Source organism: Terrapene carolina, unplaced genomic scaffold (assembly GCF_002925995.2).
Source record: "Terrapene carolina triunguis isolate 2854851 unplaced genomic scaffold, T_m_triunguis-2.0 Scaffold58, whole genome shotgun sequence".
In the NCBI taxonomy this organism is placed as follows: domain Eukaryota; kingdom Metazoa; phylum Chordata; order Testudines; family Emydidae; genus Terrapene; species Terrapene triunguis.
In genome coordinates, this window is record NW_020664409.1 from 28,036,194 (window position 1) to 28,061,555 (window position 25,362).

Consider the following 25,362-nt stretch of genomic DNA (forward strand, 5'->3'; position numbering starts at 1 on the left):
ATACAGTGCAGTGGCTCTCATTTTTAAATTACCCCACGGTCCTCTTTCCCGCAACAAGTTGAGACTGGTTCTGGGACATGTTTGAAAAGTCCCAGAATACACTCATGCAGCCTTGGTCATAAAAAGCTTGTTATGTGAATGCATCCATGTAGTTCTGTCAAAAACAGTCTTGTTTTGGACATGCTGGATTGTTGCAAGAATAAGCAAGACAAATGTTAATGTATTATCCCTGTAGTAAACTATGGTATAATTTATAGGTCAACACAGTTTTTTCATAAAAGGATATAGCAATCTAACAAATGTCTGTATGTTTGAAATGAGCTCAACTAACTGGGTGTCTGGGAAACAAAACTACCTAGACTTTTTGAAAATATTTGCTATTAGACCAATTTAAAAAAAAAACTTGTCTATAAAAGCTGGCAGGTATGTGACCAGGAAAAAAGAAGTGATGAAGAGTATCTGAGTATATAAAGAGCTCAGTTGGATTTCAGAGACATGAAAGTATGTGTTGATGGAACATGTGTGAATTAGGAGGTGACTAGTTTAATATCACATAGCTCATTAGTGGGTCCAATTTTGCCCTTTCAGTGAACTGGAAGAAGAATGTGCAGCAAGCATGAAAAGTTATGATTCCAAACTGGGAAGCCTGCCTATCTATCTATCTATCTATCTATCTATTTATGAAAAAGTACTATAACTTTGCACTGAATATGGATAGGTAAATTGATTATGGAATTAAAAGTACATATATTTAAGGTGAGTGACAAAACAGCAGGAGAAAGCTTGGGTGGGGGATGGGGGGTATTAAATTAAATTCCACAGTGTTAAGACACTATCAGATACAGTAAGCCAAAAATCAGAATATCTTTAAAGTAATAGTTTTGTAGAGGATATATGCTATAGTCTTTATTCCAGCTTGTTATTGGGTATGTTTTTAATCCCTCCAGAATTAAATATTCTAAAATGTCCACTTAATCAAGGTCTTGCATGTCACTAGGCAGTTTGTGTTTTCCCTATGTCATCATACCTGCGCATCAGATAATATTCCTATTAAATATCAGATTTTAAAAGTATTCTGTTTTTGATTTATCAGACTTGACAGTATGCCTTTAACAGCAGGTGACACTGGGAAAATTAGATGCTGCCAGGCATTCATTGATGGACATGTAAGTCAAAGGAAATGTTTCTAGTACTTTAAACAAGACTATCAAAACTACGTTTGGATTAATGGGTGTAGTGCTGGTTGCTATATAGACATGGGAAAAATACAGTGGGACACATAGAATAAGGCCCAAGACTATAGAATCTTGTTCAAAATTTGGTCAAAGACAAAACTGGTAGTCTTGTAAGAGCACACTTCATAAAAAAATATACAGACAAATAGATTCAGCCTAAATTGTAGGTTTAGAGCAGTGTTTCTCAACCTCTTTGATACCAAGGACTGGCTTGCTGCCTTCCTGAATTGCAGGGGTTCTCAAACTGGGGGTCGGGACCCCTCAGGGGGTTGCAAGGTTATTACGTGGGGGGGTTGCGAGCTGCCAGCGTCCACCCCAAACCCCGCTTCGCCTCCAGCATTTATAATGGTGTTAAATATATAAAGTTTTTTTTTTTTTTCATTTATAAGGGCGGGGGGTCGCACTCAGAGGCTTGCTATGTGAAAGGGGTCACCAGTACAAAAGTTTGAGAACCACTGCTATATTGTGTCAGGGAAATATCAGGGACCAGTCGTTGAAAAACACTGGCTAAGAGTGTGGCGAATGGCCATGGGGACATTACATTCAAAAAATCTAATGTGATTCTAATGTCTGCATGTCTATTTTTTTAAAAATAATTAAATGAAAGGGAAGTGTCTCAAGATACTAGTAATGAGATAATGGAGTCTTTCACCCCTGAGTTCCCAGTTTGAATCCAGCCTCTGTTAGTAGTGACTGAAAATTTTACAATGTGGCTATTATATAAAATAAGGGTTTGTCTTCATTGTGGGACTTACATTGACATAGCTGTGTGTCAAGGGTGTGAAAAATCCACACTTGTGCTGAGCTAACCCCTGTGTAGACTGTGCTAGGTCAATGAAAGAATTCTTCCATTGACCTACCTACTGCTTCTTGGGGAGCTGGATTATTTATGCTGATGGGCACACTCCTCTTGGTGTAGGTAGTGCTATGCTGAAGTGCTACAGCAGCACAGGTGTAACTGTGCCACAGTGGTGGTTTAAGTTCAGACATATCCTAAGTTAGTACTTCTAGTTTTGTTTCAAGTAGGTGGGTATCCACATCACAGCTTGGACTAACTGATGTCTTTGGGCCACCTGGCAACTGTGCAGATGGAGACTGAATAGTAGTTGTCACTTCAGATCAGGTTGGTGATATATTGGAAGGGCTTGATTGCACTGGTGCAACTTGTATTGCATGTGTCTATTAGATAAGTGGAATACTGCCATCTCTTTGGTTTTCAAGCCAGCTTCTGGCACAATCCTGGAAAACAAAATTCAGTGGAAATAATTTGACTTTAATTTAAATTAACGTTTGCTTTGTGTTTTGGAAATTCAAATAGACTAGCTTGGACAATGGCACTAAACAGAGTACTGAAAAGCAAGCAAATAGCATAAATGATAAGAAGTAAATTGAAATACATTTAAATACTCCTCCCAGTAGCTAAAAAGCCTGTAAAACAGTGGTGGGCCGCACGCGGCCCGTCAGGGTAATCTGCTGGTGGGCCGCCAGACAGTTTGTTTACATTTGCATGGCTGCCCGCAGCTACCAGTGGTCGCGGTTCGCTGTTCCCAGCCAATGGGAGCTGCGGGAAGTGGCGCAGGCTGTGGGCCACAGGTTGCCCACCACTGATGTAAGATCATCCTTAAGCAATTTTTTTTCCAGTGCACACATCCAAAGGCTTCACGTGTCAGTACAAGAAGCTGTAATCAAAATTGTCATGATGCCAACTTTTTCTAGTTTGCTCATTGCTATGCCCATGATGTTTGTGTGTGTTCTGAAAAGATGCATAATTAGAATCCTGAGTGTGAAATCATAATAACAATGTGATATCAGCTTTCAGCACTGCTGTCACACATGCCCTATAAACTGGCATGATACAAGCACTAAATGTGGGTAAGTCATTGGAGTTCACCCTTACCTACTGGTACACATGGTATGAGTAGGACCTTCTTGCACTGGGGCCTCTTGGCTCTTCCATATTAGTTTCACTGCAGGGGAAGAGTTAACTAGGAGCCCTTGAGTCCTGTGGTGCTTTTAGCAGCTGTTTGTGTGCAGGGAGTCAGGAAATTTAATTTTTTTTAGTTTAATTTCACTACAGGTAGGACTCAAGCTCTTTCCCTGCCACTAGACATGTAGCACTAACTAGTGGTTGCAGCACTAACCACTGATGCCACCAAAGTTCCTGCTAACTCAGCCCTCAAAGGGAGAATAACAGAGAGTGCCAGGCAGAGGTTACGTTACTAGTCATGCTACCAGAATGACAGTAGTACATGCTCTGTTTTGAACATGTTGCTAGTGGTTTGTGCTAGCATTGTTGCTGACTAAAGGTAGTACTCGGAGCTAGTACCACGATGCTGCTGTGATTCTGGCTACTGCTTTGTAGGAATGTCATGCTCATTTGGTAATATATTTGGTTTTTAGTGCTCAGAAGGCATACCTATTAAGTCTCCAGTTTTCCTTGGACCAGACCTGCTTGGTCTTCTGATTTTTGGCTGCCATCTCTTGGGCTCCTGAGTGCATGCCTGAATGTTCTGAGAACTGGGAGGCTCACCAGCAAATAAGACTGAGGTGCTTCTTTTTCATACACTTCTAGTCTTTATGGTCTCAACTGAGTTGCTCCAGTCCAGGGCTGAGACCCATAGTAAGGAGGAACTGTGGGGAGAGGGATAGCTCATGCTTGGTATGACACAGGCAAATGTGGTCCCTTCCTGGTCCTTCACACAGATGCCACAACCCCCACAGCAGGGGGTCAAAGAGGAGATCATTTTCCAGCCTCCACCTCTTCCCTGTTTCTGATGCCAAGCCCCACAGCATTAAGTAAATCTGCTTCTTTTACCACTACGCCCACCTTGCCTCTGCTGAGAACCCCTGAGTTGAGGGCACTGGCTCCTTCTCTCTCCCTTCTCTTGTTTCCTGCTGCTGCTGACCACCCCTTGGTTATGGGAAACAGGTACTCCTTCCAAGGGAAAATGCTCAAAAGGAGAAGCAGGGGAAAGAGAGACAAAGAGGCAGATAAAGGTGAGGGGAGACTTGTCAGAAGGGAACTGGTGAGCGTGTGTGGCTAGAATGTTTCACCTCCACTTTGTCAGTAGGCAAAAGTAGAGACTACAGGATGCTGGGATAACACACCTCACTTTCTCTGTGTGCAGAGGGGACTTTGTAAGAGCTGTGGGGAAGAGCAACAGCAGCAACATATGGCTAGTGGCACAGCAGGGCCTTGTGAGTCGCAGCTCCCAGAGAGAGTGTGTCACCCCAAAGGAACCAGGAATATCAGGGTTTCTGCTGCATGGGGCTACTTTGGGTGTGTAACATGAATGGAGTTAACATGGGTGTTTTTGTTTGGGTGGGTGGGACAGTGCCAATGTTCCCTTAAAGTCTTTTCCATCTATGTGCGGAATGAATTTTGTTATGTGCACCAATATCGAGGTAATGTCTAGATGTGCGCCACCAGTAGAAACAAAAAATCTCTCTCTCTCTCTGGAGTATTTATCCCTATCATCATTTTTTTTTAATATATACACACACACACACACACACACACACACACACACACACACACACACACAAAACCATCTCTCTCTCTCTTGAGAGAGAGAGAGGTGGTTTTTTTTTGTGTCTGTGTATATTAAAAAAAATGACGATAGGACATGCCCAGCCAGGACAGGGAAGGCATTTTAGAATTCACTACGCAAAGAATTGAATTTAAGGATAAAGAGAGAAATAAAATTATGAAATGCATAGACCAGTCAAAAAACTAAAATAACAGCATTTTGAAAGAATAACATTACAGAGAATATATATGCATTGCAGGAAGTACCAAGAAGTAACAGCAACAACAATAACAAAAGTATGTGTTGGGAGGTGTGTGTGTGTGTACTGGCTTCTGGGAAAGTGTATGAGAAACTGCGCTGTCTCTTTAAGCAGAGAGGCACTCACCGGTCTGAAGGCTCCTTAAGCTGCTCCATCCTGCTCTTGAGCCCTGTCTCCCCTCCCCTGCTCTGCGGAGATGGGGTACATGGGCAGGGGGGAGAGGGACTCCCTGATATCAGCGCCCCCCTCGGCTCTGCACAGCAAGCAGGAGGGTCCCGGGAGCAGCTAACCAGGGGGCTTCAAGGCAGAGGGCAGGAGTAACGTGGCTACAGAACAGCGTGGAGCACCGGAACACAAGTCACTGGATGTGCGCAGCTCTATTATAATCAAGTGCACAGCACTTGATTGACTCTTGGTTGGCCATGCAGCCACGTAGCTTAGAGGGAACACTGCACAGTGCATTTTCCCTCCTTAGCTCTCGTCCCCTAACACCCCTACATTACTCGCACTACATTGATGACATCTTCATCATCTGGACCCATGGAAAGGAAGCCCTTGAGGAATTCCACCATGATTTCAACAATTTCCATCCCACCATCAACTTCAGCCTGGACCAATCCACACAAGCGGTCCATTACCTGGACACTACTGTGCTAATAAGCGATGGTTACATAAACACCACCCTATACCGGAAACCTACTGACCGCTATACTTGCTTACATGCCTCCAGCTTCCATCCAGGACACAACACACGATCCATTGTCTACAGCCAAGCTCTAAGATACAACCACATTTGCTCCAATCCCTCAGACAGAGACAAACCACCTACAAGATCTCTATCAAGCATTTTTAAAACTAAAATACCCACCTGCTGCAGTGAAAAAACAGATTGACAGAGCCAGAAGAGTACCCAGAAGTCACCTACTACAGGACAGGCCCAACAAAGAAAATAACAGAACGCCACTAGCCGTCACCTTCAACCCCCAACTAAAACCTCTTCAACGCATCATCAAAGATCTGCAACCTATCCTGAAAGATGATCCCTCACTCTCACAGATCTTGGGAGACAGACCAGTCCTCGCTTACAGACAGCCCCCCAACCTGAAGCAAATACTCACCAGCAACCACACGGCAACAACACTAATCCAGGAACCTATCCTTGCAACAAAGCCTGATGCCCACTCTGTCCACATATCTATTCAGGTGACACCATCATAGGACCTAATCACATCAGCCACTCCATCAGGGGCTTGTTCACCTGCACTTCTACCAATGTGATATATGCCATCATGTGCCAGCAACGCCCCTCTGCCATGTACATTGGCCAAACCAGACAGTCTCTACGCAAAAGAATAAATGGACACAAATCTGACATCAGGAATCATAACGTTCAAAAACCAGTAGGAGAACACTTCAACCTCTCTGGTCACTCAGTAACAGACTGAAAGGTGGCAATTTTGCAACAGAAAAGCCTCAAAAACAGAGTCCAACGAGAAACTGCTGAACTGGAATTTAATTTGCAAACTAGATACCATTAACTTGTGTTTGAATAGAGACTGGGAGTGGCTAGGTCCCTACACAAATTGAATCTATTTCCTAATGTTAAGTATCCTCACACTTTCTTGTCAACTGTCTGAAATGGGCCATCTTGATTATCACTACGAAAGTTTTTTTTTCTCCTGCTGATAATAGCTCATCTTAATTAATTAGCCTCTTAAAGTTGGTATGGCAACTTCCACCTTTTCGTGTGTGTGTATGTGTGTGTATGTATGTATGTATGTATGTGTATATATGTTCCATTCTATGCATCTGATGAAGTGAGCTGTAGCCCATGAAAGCTTATGCTCAAATACATTTGTTAGTGTCTAAAGTGCCACAAGTACTCCTGTTCTTTTTGGGGATACAGACTAACATGGCTGTTACTCTGAAACCTTAGGCTCAAGTGTTTAACTTCATGTTTATGCTTCAATTTCACTAACCCAAAACAGGCACCAAAATATCTTGTGCATTTTTTTACTGACTTTTATAGCACGTCTGTCTCTGTAGCAGAACAGCTAATACTGTGGTGAGGGCTGAGAAGTGGTAAATGGTTTTTTTTCATTTTAAATAAAAGCAAATGGAGTAATATATATATTCATTATTACTCAGTTAAGGCATACCATAATTTGCATAAAACCTCCAGATCTTTGGACCTTCAGGCTTAGCAGATATGGTAAGGTCTGATGCTAAAACAGTGTCACTATTAACACAATGCATTTCTATATGGAAGATATTCCAGACTGTTTGGAATAGAAATTATTGGGTGACACATGACTGTCCTCCCCTGGTAAATGTATCCATTTAGGTGCTTTTGTGGTCCCTGTCACTATAGTATGCAAGCATCTCCCACATACTTAAAAATAGAAATAACAATATTTTGCTTCCTCTCCAGGCTCTAGGATAGGTAACTTCTTTAGTTTATACGGCTGTTTGTTTGTGTGTGTGAGAGAAGGGGGTTGTGGGGGAAATCTTATTAAGGTAGAGGTAAATCAAAGAATTGAGTTCTGCATTTAATTCTGAAAGTGGTGATGGCCTTGACCACTTTTATCTTTTGTAAGAGTGAATACTGTAGGCTAAATTCAGCTCCAGTGGCAGTTCATGCATTCACAAGCCTCGTCCTATTGGTCAGTTTTTAGGCCTGATCTACACTAAACTTAGATTGGCCCAGCTGCGTTGCTCATAGGGTGACCAGATGTCCCGATTTTATAGGGACAGTCCTGATTTTTGGGTCTTTTTCTTATATAGGCTCCTGTTACCCCCAACCCCCATCCCGATTTTTCACATTTGCTGTCTGGTCACCCTAGTTGCTCAGGTGTATGAAAATTCCAACCCCCTGAGTGAGATAGTTAAGCCAACCTAACCCCCAGTGTACACAGCGCTAGGCCAATGGAAGAATTCCTCTGTCAACCTAGCTACTGCCTCTCAGAGAAGTGGATTACCTATGCTGGTGGGAGAACCCTTCCTGTTGGTGTAGGTAGTGTCTACACTGAAGCATTCCAGCAGCACAGCTCCAATGCTGGATCTGCGCTGCTGTAGCATTTCAAGTGCAAATAAGCCCTTACTCTTCCAACAGAATATAGGACGTCATGGTTGCAAGAAGGAGTGATCTTCAAACTAGATAGCGGTCCCTTGGAGGACTTTGAATATCAGGATAAAGATTTTGAACTTGATTATTTGGGGCATCAGGAGCACTGAGGTGATACTTTCATAGTCATTTGCAAAGCAGACGGGCAGCTGTATTTTATAGAGTGTGGCTCTGTTCCTAGATACAGAGACCAGGAATGCATTGATTACTGTGGCAGGTCTATATCTGATCGGATCCTGTGCAGTCTTCTGGTCAGTTGCAGATGGATATTTTTTTTGCTGCTATGACTTTTTGAGCATCTTGTAGCAGAGAGGCATTGGAAGAAAATGATCCAAGGCTGCAGACTGACTCCACAGTTGGAGGGAAGATGCCCTTGACAGTGGGGGAGGTAGTAGAGGAGGGAAAATCTTTAAAATGCTTCGCTCTTCCTACTAGCATCACCTCAGTCTTGCCTGGTTTAAGCTTTTAGTCAGCTGTTCTTCATCCAGGTTCTCTAGATACATAAAATTGTTTGGGAAGGAGGGAGGAAGAAAAGAAAAAAAAATCCTGTTGATGGATGTGGCATAAAAATCTAGATAGGAAGGAAGGAAGTCACCAGGCAGAATACAAAGTAAATAAATCAGCAGTTTGCCACTTGATATGCTTCCATTCTGCCTCAATTTGCTTTGAACCAAATTATACCTTAATTCATCTGTGTACAGGTACCAGATTCAGTCTGAACTTGTCCATATATTGACCAGAGAACCGCAAAAGAGAGAAACTTTCCCTTTGTTTTCTGTGTGGCTTTTGTTTCCTCATAAAGTGCGTACTTTTTATTTTTTAGCTGTATCTATTCCCACTGCTTAGTGGATCTCAAGTAGCCCCCTTGTTTCCTCAGTGATCTTTGGTAAGAGGATGTCACAATTCTATTAGCATGCCTAATGACTACATTTACATTTGTAACTTCATTATTTTAAAAAATGAATAAAATGTATATTTGAATTTAAAAAACCTACAAAAGAGGTAGCTGGTTGTGTTTAGTCTTGAGCTTTTGGGTTAGGGTAACATGGTAATAGCTGGTTTGGAATTTATTCAAGATTGTTTATAAGTGGTCCCTTTTATTTTGTAATTTTGCTGAGTAAAATTATAAAGCAATCACAATCCTATTCTTAACAACTTACTGCCAATAGTAACATCAACAACAGGTGTTGAGGTTGCATTTGCCTTTCATTCTGCTCTACTGTAGTCTAATTTGGTGGCAAATTCATGTGTTTCCTAGAAAATCCTCTTGACCATTTTGGTAATGGGACCAGCATCTAAAACAATGAAAGGCATCTGGATCAGGCTGGCCAGGAGGTGAAATTGGTTTCTTAGGTGTATTATGTGAAATAGATAGTTATACATACAGTATATATTTATATCTATCTTTATATATCATAACAACAACAACAACAGTCTACCTAACAAACAAGATCTCCCCATTATTTAAATATGGTGATCAGTTATTTTGTAACAGCACGGTAGACATGAGAATGCTATTGAGATACAGAATGGAAAATGACAGATGTAAAGGTTAGTTTCAAATGACATTGTCAGAAGTCCTGATATACTTTACTGTTGTATGTTGCATAACTTTGGAAATTAGAAAGACATTGCACACCCTGGAACACCTGCCTTCTGGTTGTATAGTGGTAACTCAGTAATGTGCTCTCTGAATCTTTATGAGAAGGTATTTTGTAACGTAGAGTACATAACAGGTGTGGATAAATTAAATTTAGTCGTGTCTATGCTACAAAAAAGTCCACTGTAGGAGAGCCATTTATGTTCTCTCTCAAAAAAATGTGGGGGTGAGCAATCAAAGTGGGTTTGGCAAGCATGGTCTGGTGGTCAGATATGGTCAAAATGTTTTTTGAAAGTCATTTTCAAATCAAGATAGTAATAGGAGTGAGTTGAAAGATTAGGTAACTTCTGATGTTTGGTTATGGTGGTGGTGTTTTTTTTTATGTTGTCTGCCCTATCTATAGTACAGAGACAATGTAGGTGAGGTTATGTCTTTTATTGGACCAACTTAAAAGATAGAAGATACTATCTCACCCACCTTGTGTCTTTAATATCCTGGCACCAACACGGCTACAACTACACTGCATACTATCTATAGTCCAGCTTTTTAACCTCAAGTTTGTTACCAGTTAGATAACTGGTTGTCTCTAAATGTAGTTTGTCTCAACACATAGCATGGTTAAAGCTTAGTTAATAACTATGGCCGCTAACAGTGTTAAGTCCTTGTTGTAGGACATGGATATACGGGACATTTTAAAGAGAAGTGCAATATACCTTTAGGCACTGTACAGAGACATAGCGAGAGAGAGATCCTTCTCTGAAGAGTTTATAATATAAATAAAATAGACAAAACAGACAAATAGTGCAGGGAAACAGGTAGAGAGGTGAAGTAACTTGGCTAAGGTCACAGAACAGGTCAGTGACAGAGGAGATCTGGTTTCTATTCTTGACTGACTCCTAATCCAGCTCTGTCTACTAAATCCTGTGGTGCTCAGATGATGTCAGCATAGTTTTAATTTGCTCTTCAAAGCAAGGCATTCCGTCATTTTGGATGATTGCAGTACTAATGTGGACAGAAAGTGCTGGCATTGGAGGTATCCCTCCCAGTACTGTCCCACAATACCTCTGCCACTACTCGGGGGAAATTCTGCACTCTGGGTATATGATGTTTCATTGAGATTTCAGTTTTCCATCGCCCCTTTTGTTTCACTTGTCAAATGTAAGCACTTACGTCTTTCAAGAAGAAAATAGGACAGGGGAGAAGATGGGGAGCTGTGCAGGGACCGCCACAACACAGTTCTTCTGCAATGGTTTAGGATGTGTTATATGTGGACATGGTGCTTGGTATACACCTGAAACAGAACAGCTATTGTGGATGCAATGTCCTGTTACAACTTCTATAAGCTGTGCTTGGTTTCAGCATGCAGTGTTCAAGATGTGGGCGTACCATGGATTTATATAGAGGCAATATGATATTTTCTGTTTTATTATCTGTCCCTTTCCTAACGATTCCCAACATTCTGTTCACTCTTTTGACTGCCGTTGCACGTTAAGTGGATGTTTTCAGAGAGATATCCACAGGGACTCCAAGTTCTCTTTCTTGAGTAGTAACAGCTAATTTAGATCCCATCATTTTATATGATTATATTTTCCAATGTGCATTACTTTGCATGTATCAACATTGAATTTCATCTGCCATTTTGTTGCCCAGTCACCCAGTTTTGTAAGATCCCTTTGTAACACTTGGCAATCTACTTTGGACTTAACTATCTTGAGTAGGGAAATTGGACTAGAAGTAAGGAATGGTGCACCAAATTCTTTATATACTAAAAAAATTGTGTCCTATAAATGGCTTGTCTACATGGGGAAACTGACTAGAATAACATTTGCAGAATAGCTTTCTTTGTGGACACTTATTCTGGAATAACAGAAGCTTATTGCAGAAAAGCTTATTTAGCAATAGCTATTCTGGTCAATTTTCCTGTGTAGATAAGCCCTAAGTAGTCACATTTTATTCTGGATCAGCAGATGTGTTCTCTTTTGTCCTTTTTCACTCTTAAAGATGGAAAATCACATCATGTTAGATTCCTCTGTCAGTTCTATTACCATTCAGCTGGCATAGGAACTGTGAGGCAGAAAAGTTTCAGTACTTTACAGAACTCTTGAATGTGTCTGAGAGTAAAAACCAGGAAAGTGAACAGTTTAATATGACACAAGATTAGTGTTCGCCCTCCCACAAAAATATTTTGTCAAGAAAGCAAATTAATAGTCTCAGTGTGAGATAAATCTGAAAAGTTGATTAAAAATACAGATTAATTACAGGTAGCTGATTTTGGATTAAGTAAATGTAACTCTTCTCTTCCATACTGAAAATGGAATGGTCCACCAAACACAAGGGTTCTCAAACTTTTTTTTGCTGAGTTCCCCTTTACAAATATTTCAGGCTGTGATGACACCTCCCCCTTAAAAAAGTGATAGCAAATTAATGTACATACTCATAGGAGCATTGCCACCTTACTTCTGCGCTGCTGTTAGTGGTGGTAGTGCCTTCAGAGCGGGGTGACCAGAGAGCAGCAGCTGCTGTACCCCCTTCCCTCCAGCTCTTCTTCCCCTGGCAATATTTTTTTGATCTTGTGACCCCACTACAACAGCCTTGTGACCCCCCCCCCCCTTTTGGGTCAGGACCCCCAGTCTGAGAAACGCTGAACCAAGCCTGCGTTGGGATACGTATGTGGCCTACATGGCATAATCAAATTCTGGAGTATCTCAGCTTTTATTTATTTATTAAAATTTATCGCTCTCATAGTTGCAAAGATAAACTTCCAAGTGTGAAACAATGCAGTGCTGCCTTCCTGAGTCTGTAGATAATCTGAAACAATAACCCTGGCAGTTCTGAATTCCCTTATCCCCCAGTGAGATTAATGGGGGTGCTGGCTCTAAAGCCTAATGGTGACATATTACTGTGTCATTTCTTATCATTTTAATGATGGAGGGGAGTGGAATTGACTCATAGGGTACATCTACACAGCAAATGAAGGTTTGACTGTAGTGTGGGTAGGCATACCTGCTGTAGTTTTAATCTAGCCCGTGCAGGTAGTGAGAAGTGAAGATGCTTTGGCTCAGGCTAGCTACCAGAGTCTGTACCCAGGTTCCTTGGCGGGCTTGTACTGGGGCACTTAGTCCCCACTGAAGCCCAGGCAGCGACAACTTCACTACCAATGTTATCTAAGCTAACTAGATTAAAGCTAGCATGGGTATGCCTTTCTGCATTACAATCACATCTTCATTTGCTGTGAAGACCTACCCACAGATGGTAGGAATTGGAGGACACTGCAACAAAGGGAATGCAGAGGGGGGAAAAGGAATGTTTGTTCATGTGCGTAAACGCACACAGAAAGGAGGATCAAGAAGGAATAGAAATTAAGGCTGAGCAGTGGTGATACTAATGCTAAGCATATTCTCCTGAGCATATTTTCATGTTAGTGATGCTGAATGTATCAGTAAGGTCTTTTTATCAAATAATAAATAACTGTAAATGGGAGTTGTACCATACATTGAGAATATTATGTAACTCAATCTCTGACCTGGCTGATGGACCATAATGTAAAAATAGAATTTGGCCCTCATTGCGGAATGAGTTTGAAACTCTTGAGCTCAGTACTTTTCTTGGTTCTTTTTAAACTGACAGTTATGACAGGTCCTTCTTAATATGCTAATTCTTGACATTTTAGTCTGTGAATTGACACAGTGACTCAAACTACCTTTTCTTTTTAAGTACTGCTAAGGATTTAGATTTTTGACATGATAGACCATAACTGCTTCTTGGAAACCATTATTTTCTCATACCTACTGGTTCTCACCATTCACCTTGATTAGCTGTTGCTTGAAATCATTTAAATGTTAATATTATTGACAGTTCCAAGAAACAGTCAATTGATGTCAAGCCTTTGGGCAAACGTCTCACTTTTTTTGTAACTGTGTGATTTAAGTGTAATGTACAGGGGTGTAAATTAATTGGGTATTCTGGAGTTTGGAACAGTAAGGCCTGGTCTGCACTAGAAAATAGGTCACCATAACTACGTTCTTCAGAGGTATGAAAAATCCATGTCCCTGAGTGGTGTAATTAAGCTGACCTAAGTCCCTGTTAGACAGTGCTAGGTTGACGGAAGAATTCTTCTGTTGACCTAGCTACTGCCTCTCAGGGAGGTGAATTACTTAAGTTGACGGGAGAACCACTCCTGTAGGCATAGGTAGTGTCTACCCTGAAGCGCTACAGTGGTGCAGCTGCAGCATTTCAAGTGTAGACAAGCTCTGATTAAAATTTCTTTCCCTATCTTAATTGTTGAGGTTTGTCTCTTTCTTGTCATAACTTCGTGAGTACTCTAATTGGCATAGAATCTTTTGGGGTAGACAAAGCCTTGGTAACAAACAAGCAGAACCTTTCCCACAGTTTCACACTACCCTTAAAGGAGAGAGAGGGAGAATCCCCCTCCCCACCTCAAAAAAAAGAAAAAGAAAAAAACACTCTTCACTCTGTTTTTATACATCACCAAGAAGCAAAGATCACAAGCCAAAACATTTTTTCTTCTTTTGAAGGTCACCTTTAGCCATGTTTCCATCATGGTTCAGACATGCTTTCTCTAAAGGCATTAAGCTGTTTGTCTAGTGAGTCTGTATTAGTATTTAAAGTGTTTTCATTAGCTGTTTGAGTGAACTTTTTCTGAAAGCCATTTCCAGTAGTGCTTTGATTTCCTAAATGTAGTCAAAGGTGATGTGACAGCTCCTATCAACTGGAAGAACCTTGCTGCATCTTTTCACCTGAGCTAGGCTAAAACACTATTCCCTTGCATAGGTAGGGCTTGTCTACATTTGAAATGCTACAGCGGCACAGCTGCAGCGCTTCAGAGTAGACGCTCATTATAGCATTGGGAGGGATTCTTCCGTCGGTGTATTTAATCTACCTCCCTGAGAGGCAGTAGCTACATTGATGGAAGTATTCTTCCGTCAACCAAGCACTATCTACTGTGTGTGTTAGGTGGATTTGTCACACCTGTGAGTGACAGCTGGGTGGACTTAGATTTTGAGTGTAGACCTGGCCTTAAGAGTTATGTTGTCCCGTCCATGCTAGAGGTGAAACGCCCATAAGTCCTTGGGTGCCATTTCTTAAGTATTTTTCTCAAAATGGAGGCCAGGATGAATGCTTGGCTCTTGTTCTTTAATTGACAAAAAACCAAAACAAAAAAATCAAAAATATTGTATATAGAAATGTCTTCTATACTGTAGAATAGAGGAGACCAGCATGTGTTTGGGGAAGTTTGGGAATTACAAAGACTGTGGTTGTTCAGCTGTACGGTTCCAAAACTAGAGAGCATGGAGACTTACACTTCAGAAAAGTTCAGGGTAACTGCACCTATATTCCCCGTCCATGATCAACAAAAGCTACCCACTCTAGACTCCTGGCTCCTCAGCTATCAACTCTCTTGGACAGAGATGCACATCTCCCTCCCTCTTGACCTGTTTTTTTTCCAGATAGCACAGTTCTCAGCCTACACTGTGATATCCCCAGCAAGCCAGACTGCCTCAAGCAGCCAGCATCTGCTCTCTGATTTCTTTTCAAAGGCTGTGATAACTAATTGCCAGCAGTCCCAAGTTACCACACAACTCTTTAGAACGAAGGACATTTATTCTTAAGGTGAAAACATTACAGAGAAAACTTACTTACATGCATTCTAATAAGCTTACCAGGAGTCTGATAGGAGTCAGTCCTTCAGACCCCACTAAGCTGTTTTCTGTGATTACAAGTTCAAAACAGCCTCAGCTCAGAACTAGCACAACCATGAATAGTTGAATTGATGCAACCGGTAATGTGGACATAGTTATAATGGTATAAAGGGGCTTATTCTGGTATGTCTTATTTCCTGGGTGTCTAGGTCTAAACCAACATAATTAAATTGGAATAAAGACTATGTGTTGGGCAGGCCTTAGAAAACAAAATCTCACAGGCCTTATCTTCATTATGAAAAAAAGTTATGTATTCTTAACTTGAATTAACTAACGTGAGGAAAAGCATGACACAGACAAGGCAGTTTGTAGTTTTCATCTGAGTTAGCAGGCCACGTTGAAGGTTACCTCAGTTTAACTCACGCACACTTTCTTTTCCTCTCCTATCTCCCAGTGAAGACCAGGACCTATTCCCAAAAGAAACCCTGCGGCCTTGTCTACACTGCCACTTTACAGTGCTGAAACTTTCTCTGAAAAAACACCCCCCTGAGCGATGCAAGTTTCAGCGCTGTGAAGTGGCAGTGTAGACCGCACCAGTGCCAGAAGCCTCCCTTCATGGGAGTGTTTTTTTTTTTTTTTTTTTTACAGCACTGGGAGAACTCGTTGGTAGTGAAGACATACACTAGGGCCTTGGCTACACTGGCGGTGTACAGCGCTGCAACTTGCTGCGCTCAGGGGTGTGAAAAAATACCCCCCTGAGCGCAGCGAGTACAACACTGTAAAGCGCCAGTGTAATCAGAGCCTGCAGCGCTGCAAGCTATTCCCCTCAGAGAGGTGGAGTACATACAGCGCTGCGAGAGCTCTCTCGCAGCGCTGGCGGCGCGACTACACTCGTGCTTCACAGCGCTGCCGCGGCAGCGCTGTGAAGTCCCGAGTGTAGCCAAGGTCAGTATCTCAACCACCTCTGCCCTCCCCAAGTGCCTGTTTTAGTTGCGTAAACAACGGGTTGCTAAGTTTTCTCTTTGTGCTGCAATCATTTGATTACACAACTGATCTTTTCCTGAGCCCCTCTCATGAGTAGTTCAGTATCACTCCACCCAGTCTGACTTCATGTTTGCAGAGTGTCTATCTTCTCTTACCCTCCAACTGCAGCATTATCACCACCTTATCCTCCACGCTTCCCAGCTGCTACTGCACTAGATCTCCCCTACTAAGAAGTGGGTTGTAGCCCACGAAAGCTTATGCTCTAATAAATTTGTTAGTCTCTAAGGTGCCACAAGTACTCCTGTTCTTTTTGCGGATACAGACTAACACGGCTGCTACTCTGAAACCTACTAAGCTGGTTCCCAGCTGCCTCCCTACCCAAATCTTATTCTCTTCCTTTCTCCCTTAAGAAACCCATACATTTGACTCCCAGCTACTGTAGAATTTGGTCACTTTGCTTTTCTTTCAGGATATTTGCTGCTCATCCATCCATTAACTTTCATGTATATTTCCTAGTCATCTCCTTCTATAGCAATTATAGAATGTCAGTTTATTGCCCAGGTAGGGAATGGGTACATGACTTTACATATAAAGAAACACTGTTAATATAATTAGGTCCTAAAATATCACTCCCTTAAGATAACATAATATATAATAGTGTGATATTTAAGGAAGGTACATTTTGAAAACTAAAATGTGTAAGGATTCAATTCAGAAAATCATGGATGCATGCATTTGGAATATTGAAAAGAAATTATGTCTGAAATGTTAACTTTCAGAACTCTTAGGGTATGTCTGCACTGCAATTAAACACCTGCGGCTGAGCGGTGCCAGCTGACTTGAGCTTGTGGGGATCAGGCTAAGGGGCTGTTTAATTGCGGTGTAGACCAGGGATCGGCAACCTCTGGCACGCGGCTCGCCAGGGTAAACACCCTGGCAGGCCGAGTCAGTTTGTTTACCTGCCGTGTCTGCAGTTTCGGCCGATTGCGGCTCCCACTGGCCGAGGTTCGCCGCTCCAGGCCAATGGGGGCGGTGGGAAGCCGCGGCCAGCACATCCCTCCGCCCGCGCCGCTTCCCGCCACCCCCATTGGCCTGGAGCGGTGCTTACCCTGGCGAGCCGTGTGCCAGAGGTTGCCGACCCCGGTGTAGACATTCAGGCTTGGGTTGCAGCCTAAGCTTTGGGATGCTCCCACCTTGCAAGGTCCTAGAGTGCAGGATCCATCCCAAGTCCGAATGTCTACACTGCAATTAAACAGCCCCTTAGCCTGAGCCCAAGTCAGCTGTCACTGGCCAGCTGCAGGTTTGTAATTGCACTGTAGACATACCCATAGTATGATTTTATAAAAGGTGAGTAGAGGAGTGTGTTTATTTTTCTGATTTTGCTTTTAAAAAATATAGTCCTAGGCTGATATACCAAGTTTTTAGCCTTGAAAATGTTATATAGCAGAACTTAAATAGCCAGACAGACTAGAAAGTAGTTACACAGTGCTGTGGTGTCAGACCTACAGTGGAAATACCTTTGACCTGGGGTTCCCGCAGTTTTTAGGTATAAGAGTAGTCTCATTTGAGCTCAGTGGGACTCACATAAGTAAAGATTGCAGGATTGGGTCCTTGGTCTGTTATACTGAACCTTCAATTAATTTAGAGGAGTTATACGCATTCAGAGACTTAGCTTAAGCCCCCATCGTTCACACTGCTCCATGCAGAATTTCCCATGCACAGCCCCAGTAACTTTACTGAGACTGCATGTGAATGCAAGTATGTGCCTGCATAAAGCTGCTTTTCAGACTGAAGTGTGTGTATGTGCAGTTAATATTTCAGGTGTATATTTTCTATATAGAAGTAGATGCATTGGGAAATATTTTCTACATTTGATATTGGACTATAATGTTACAGCAAATATTTGAAGTTCATTTTTGTACTCAACTTTCATTTGTGTGCATTTATGTTTTGTGCTTAGTAGACATTATTTTTAATTGCATTAATATTAATCTTTAATTGCTCCTTAGTCCAGATGTACACTGTCTGCAAAAACTACACCTGTCAATAGTTACAGATTTTTATTTTACTGAAATATTTAACCTAGATGTTTTTAAAAAGTTGAGTTGACTGAAGAGTCAGAGGATTAGTCAACAGTCATTTGATGTATGCAAATGGAAATATTGTGTAACTACTGCAGCTTTAAACATTTTGTGACATTTCAGACTTGGGAAGTTGGAGCAAATGGCATGCAAGCTGAAGCAAACAGGTTTTGAGATTAAATACTGACCTATATAAAGAGGGCTTCATAGAAGGAAAACGACTGTAAAGGAAAATGAGGGTATTTTTAAAATGTAGTTCAATATATATTTATCTGAGACAGAGATTCTTGCCTAGACTTGCTTGTCCTCAGACCAACAAAGGGCATCATTTTAGTGTTAAAGTATTGTGATTATAAGGAATATTTCTGATGTCTCTGATAGTTGGTGTGGATGACTACAGCTCAGAGTCTGATGTGATTATTATACCTTCAGCCCTGGACTTTGTCTCACAAGATGAAATGTTGACGCCTTTGGGAAGACTGGACAAGTACGCTGCAAGTGAGAACATATTTAACAGGTATGCTTTTTAAATATTCTGTTTCTGTTTAAAGAACAAGGTGCATATTGTATACTAAGCGGATTTAGATATCTGATTAGAGTTCATCTGTGCGACATGTAAATGTTCTAAAAAATTTTTAAAAATATATTGTCAGGTTAAAATTCATATGTTAATACCCCCTCCACATTCAAATCCCTTCACCCTCCCTACCCCCCCCCTCAACAACAAAAACAAAACATTTCTTACCTGTTAAGTAACTTTAATTCTCAGAGATCCTCAAAGTTTTTCATAAAGTGGACCATATCCTAATAGGTTCCTGTGGATACTTCCCCTCCTATTAACAATCACATGGCAGTAGTTGCCACAGGGCTGTCATAATTTATGTGGAAAAGTTATACTAGGAAAATATTATTTATTTAATGAAATGTAGCAGCTGCAAACAAGGAGCGCCAGCGTCTTGTGACCTGCCAGCTCTCAGCAGACTATCAAGTATCCTGCAGGCCACTGGTAGTCCACAGGCCACAGTTTGGGAACTGCTTCTTTAGGGTATTAAAACTGAAAACATTTTAAAAATCTAATTTACTTTTTCACCTTTTGTGTGCTTGGTTTATTTTCCCCACTGTGTGTTTTTTAATAATGCAAGTGGACTAGTTATTTCACGTTCTGGTTTTTGTGCAATAGTATTATGTATGCAGTAGTGTTTGGGTTTCACATGCTGCAAGGGAATGTTCGAATCCAAACCAAAACCTCTTTTTGTTGGAATTTTAAAAGATCATGAACATTTTGATATTAAGATAAGTTACTGTAAAAGTTTTTTTGGTGTTTTATTTTAATAAAGCTTATATTTTAGATCTAAACTACCTTTAATAATGTGTTTATGTGCAGTTCTTAATTTTTAAGCTTGCTTTCCATATACTTTTCAGTGACATTGCAGATTAGCCTGTTAATTTTGGTATTTAGGGCCCCTGTCCTTTAAAGATTTACATGTGCTTAATATTAAGCATGTGAATAGTCCCTAAAAGCGACATGCCCCCAATTTACCAGACTGGTCCTTCATTTTTCAGACTGAACTAATGTTTTTAAATGTTCTAATTTATTAAGATTTAGCTTGTTATAGCCGTGAAAAATTTTCTTCCTCTTCAAGTATCTTGCTTTTAATAGTTCGTGGTGCTAATTTAGGTTTACTTCTGTGGAGAAATCCCTGACACCCAGCGTTTCCTCACAGTTTTGCAATTGAGGGTTGAATCAGCAGATCACCAAAGTAGTAGTTTTTTAAATAAACTTTCTAAGGCCTATGGTATTTTATTGTGATATGTAATAAAAACCAGTTAGTGAGGAAAACAAAACTTTTTTGTAAATGTCAAGCCTATGAGGTTCAAACTTAACAGGAATAATTCTTAACTTTCCCCCCACATGCATTCTTAAGAGGTTTTCAACTCCACTTAATAAAATAATCTTTTCTTTCTTTTTTTCCCTTCAAACTACCTTCTTCCCTACACATGCATGATCGGTTTATTTCTTTTCCCCATGACCCCATTATGAGTTGATACGTATGTTTTCTTATAACTGTACTTAATGTTATTATGTGTATACATTTCAAATGAAAATTATTCCATTTCTGAGGAAAGACTGCTAAAGTATACTTTATCTTCAAAACATAGACTCAGAGTTTAGATTAGGAAGGTCTGTTGACATCATTTCAACACAAGTTGGAGTTATAGATTTACCATTATTCTCAAGTCAGTGTTAGGGGTCTTAATCTACTTTATAATCACTTCTGATATTTGCCAAGTCCAAGGGGTGGGGTGTGTGTGTGTGGGTATTAATCTTTCCATTCATAGTGGTACACTGAAGTTCAGTGTAAAATTGGGAATTGATGCAGAAACTCTTTTAGGTTTGTTTCTTTGTTTGACAAATATTCTAATTACTAGTAGAAAAATGGCTGGTTTCAAGTCCTATTTTTTGTAAACTTGAAAAATCTTCCAAATCGTGATTTAGAATGCCTGCAGAAAGCAAATCACAACTTTTTTCTAACCTTCCTTTATTTTTTCTAAATGTGTGCTTGTAGGGTGAAATTCATTTCTTATGAAAAGCTCTGGTAAAAGAGTCTTGCACCACTTAGACCCTGTGATAGAAATTGGGGGAAGAAAGGGATAAAATGGTTGTGCATATAGGAAGTCTCTGCATCACCTGTTCTCTGTGGAGAAGTCTTGATGCTGGTTCCAAATCAGCAAGCGATTAAGAGGAGTTTGGTGTGCCTGAGTAAAGTTATCTATGGTTCTTTGAGTATATAACTGTGGATCCAACTGTAGATGCGTACTTGCCTTGTGTGCACAAGATAGAAGTCTTGTGAATAGCTGTGTTCATTGGGGCAGCTGTGGCGGTCACTATAAGAAGGACCTTGGCTTCAGGCATCAAGAATTCCAAAGGAGGTGGAAGCCACTGTAGAGAACCTATCCTATGAAGGGATGGAGTTGCTCAGCGATCACACAGACAATGATCTGCATTCTTTGAAGGATTTGAAGGCTACCGTGCGTTCCTTTGGAATCTATGCACTGTCTCTTTATCAAAAACCATACTGTTACACACCTCAGATGAGACACAAGAGCCTGTCCTATCGCATCAGAGAGCACAGTTATCCACCCAGGAAAAAGCCCAGATACATCAGGAGATGCCAGTCTACTTCTCAGTGACACATACTGCACCAGTGGCACATCAGCATATTTGATAGGACTGTTGGGAGCCACATCAGAGCAACTTTAGTGAACATAACCTTCGGAAGCCATCTTGCTCCTTGCACCAGCTGTGGTCTGCCACCAGAAAGAAGGGTGTCAGGATAGTTGTTGGTGATGGTTTCTATCAAATTTCATTCCTTAGCCCGCCTCCACCCCATTTCCCTCTCCCTCTTCAGGGACTTCTCTCACAAGAACCTACTGCAGGCAGAAGTGGTTTAATTGGTTTGTCTGGGAGCCAAAGGAGGTGCTACCCAAATACAGGGGAAGAGGTTTCTTTTTCTGTATTTCCTCTTTCTTCTGAAGAAAATGGCTCTTTGTCCTATGGTAGATCTGTGGAGATGCCACAAACATACATTACCTCAGGTTCAGGATGGTAAAACTAGCCTCCCTCATTCCATCTCTTCAAGCTCAAAACTGATTAGCGGCTCAACTTACAGGACATATACTTCCATATAGCCATCCATAGGAAGTACCTATGATGCACAGTGGGTCCCAAACATTACCAGTACAAGGCACTGCCATTTGAACTTTCCATGGGATCGAAAATCTTGACAAATTGCTTAGTGGTGTTAGCAGCAGTACACTCAGAGGGGACATTCAAGTTTACCTGTACCTAGAGGATTGGCTGATCAGAGGCAGGAGTCTAAATCTTGTCTCATTCCATCACAAATGATAGAGTTCATACAAGCTACAATCAACTCTCCATTGGTGAAAGCCTATCTCCAGAGGACAGGTTCCACTCTTTCCGATCAATAATAAACAACTTAAAGTCAAGTCCAGTTATAACAATGTAGACTTGCTGAGGTCTACATGGCCACTTGTTGGTGGGCACATAAATGACACCACTTTCCAAACTTCACCTTTGGTCTCTACAACTTTGGCTGAGGGGAGAGTACTCCTTGTCCAAACACCACATGAGCAAGAGGGTCACAGTCCCACTCCAAATTTTGAGAGTGCAGTTGGTGGTTAAACCCCAAGAACAGACCAAAAAATGTTAAATACTCTGCCCCCTCTGACAATGATACTCATTATAGACACATCAGGAACAGGATAGGGGGCCCATCTAACCATTTGTAGGTCTAGGGAACCTGGTCCCAAGATGACTTGAAACATAAACATCCCGGAGCTCATGCCCATAGACTGGCTTGTATGGCATTTTCTACCCTCTTATGGAACTCCATGGTACAGATCTTGATGGTCAATACACTATATAAATAGGCAGGGAGGAGCTGATTCATTACCCCTTTGATAGGAAGCCATCAAGCTGTGACATGCTGCCCAAATGGGATAACTCCATTGGCTTGTTCTCTTCCAGAAATCAACAACAACCTAACAGACTTCTTGAGCAGACCTGCAGTAGCCAACAATGGGTGGTTGCTGTGGAAATCCATCACAGAGCTGATATTTGGTCAATTTGGGATTTCTACAGTTGATCTTTTTGCCAACAGGAACAGTGCCAGATACCCAAACTTTTTGCTCCAGAGGAATAAAATGCCCAGTTTTGTTGCCAGACTGCTTCTTGCAACAATAGACTCAAGTCCTGAATGCATTTCCACCGATTTTTCCCCTGATCCCCAGGTTGATAGCCAAAGTCAGAAGGGGCAAAGCCACTTTGAGCCTTGGAACTCTTTACTGGCTGAAGCAGTTTTGGCTTTTGGACCTATTGCTTGTGTCCATTTGGCACTCCATCCAACTCCCAGGCTGCCCAGACATAATGTCACAGAATCGTGGTCAGATTCTGCACCCATACCCACTGTCATTGCACCTGATGACTTGAATATTGGCTGATGGAGCACTATTAACAAAGACTGCTTCCAGCAATTCAGGAAATACTCATACAGAGCAGAAAGCCATATACAGGAAAGAGGTGCTCTTTGAAATGGAAGAAGTTCTTCATATGGGCAGCCCAATGCAATCTATACCCGGTAGCAGCCCCGATACCTAAGATCCTCAACTACATGCCACACTTAAAGCATGCTGGCCTGCTCTCATGGTTCACCCTGCAAGAATATCAGCACATCACTCTGTGGTTCAGTCATGCTCCACTGTACCCCCAACTGTATCCAAGTTTCTCAAAAGTCTTCTGCATGCTTAACCACTGGTTAGAGATCCAACTTTGATATGGGTCCTCCACATCCTCCTCCTAAAGCACCTCCTTCTTAACAGCTTGCACACTGTTCATTGCGCCATCTTACCCTTAAGATGGTTTTTCTGGTTGTCATCATCTGGGCAAGGAGGATCAGTGAGCTCTAAATTCTCATGGCTGGACCTGCCTGTATGTTCTTTCACAGGGACAAAGTTGTGCTATATCTGCATCCCAGATTCATCCCTAAGTTGGTCTCAGAATTCCACCTAAACTATTCATTCAGTCTGCATATTTTCTTCCCAAAATCTGACTTGACGCAGGATAAAAGAAGCTAAGTACTACGAACATTTCCAGAGTCATACTCTATTACATTGACAGGGCCAAGCCTTTTAAGCCTGTCCCCTTGCCTCTTTCTGGTTACGGTCATCCCTTTGAAAGGCCAGGAGATCTCATCACAGAGAATCTGTGTGGATCATGCACTGTATTTCCATCTGTTTTATCAGATGTCTGGCCACCCTCTCCTCCAAATGTCAAGGCTCACTCCACCATGGCACAGGCATTGTCTTCTGCCTGCTTCAGGAATATGCTGAGATCTGCAAGGTAGCAACAATGGACAACTCATTGACCTTTGTCAAACATTACATCCTTGACTTAGCAACTAGGTTGGCTGCCGAGTTTGGGAGAGCAGCGCTTCAATCGTTATTTGAGTAATATAGCTGAAATTCCTCGTTCCCACCATCCAGTGAGGCCACTGCTTTCCAATCACCAGTTACACATAATTAAAGAAGAAAGAACAGTTACTTACCTACAGTGACTGTGATTCCATCCCACTCCCAAGGTGTAATCAATGTGGCTCTTGTGACCCATCCTCAATACTCACTTTAGGGAGTCCTAAGCAACTATGGGTTTTGAATTGTGAGGGAATTGAGGGAGGGTCTTGGCTGTCCTGCTCTTTATGCCCTTGTGTGGGACCACAGGGGGGCATAGGGTGCATAAATGGCATCAAAGGACCCAGCTATTTAGAAGATATCAATCTTTTGTGCATGATGTGCATGCCCATTCTATAGTAGGATCCACATTGAGTACAATATCTTGAAGAACCATGCACTCTAGGGTATGTAATCATTCTTTCCCTATGATTCTCTGTCTAAGGTTCCAATGGTCAATGAAACCTTGGGGAAAAGATGCAGAGTGGCAGTGGTAGGGCTGGGAGATGGCAGCTTGCCTGCTAGTTGAAGGAGGGAGGTCATTTACATCCCTCACAGAGTTTCTTACACACAAGCTGAGTTTTCAGGGTAAACTTACCCTTTTATGAGCACTACATAGATACTTCTGGTCATTTGATGATTAAAAAATTTGGACAAAGCATGAATCCTGATCAAGCTGGAATGTTTTGGTTCCATTATAGTCAATGAGCGTGCTTTTATTAGCTGTTTCTCTATTTAGAGATGTAAAACACTTTTTCCAGGTTGAAACTTGGCATGGGTAATCTCATTTCAAGAGCAGACTTGGAAAAAGCGAAGCGTTTCTACAGTTTGTTGTATTTTTTAAGAAGATATACAGGAAAAG

At 41.5% G+C, this 25,362-nt stretch overlaps 1 protein-coding gene across 5 annotated transcripts in view; it reads left to right on the forward strand.

Moving 5' to 3' along the window:
* The window catches only part of PPP4R1 (protein phosphatase 4 regulatory subunit 1), an 83,885-nt gene that overhangs the window by 3,142 nt on the left and 55,381 nt on the right, over positions 1–25,362 (forward strand). For 2 of the 5 annotated variants that reach the window (XM_026661073.2, XM_026661080.2), the window contains one exon: positions 18,855–18,990. The exons of 1 other annotated variant lie outside the window; for it this stretch is intronic. In XM_026661073.2, coding sequence (XP_026516858.1) covers positions 18,855–18,990 — 136 coding nt within the window. Of the gene's footprint in view, positions 1–18,854; positions 18,991–25,362 lie in introns of those variants that run through there. 2 more of the 5 variants (XM_026661088.2, XM_026661097.2) reach the window with 2 other exon arrangements.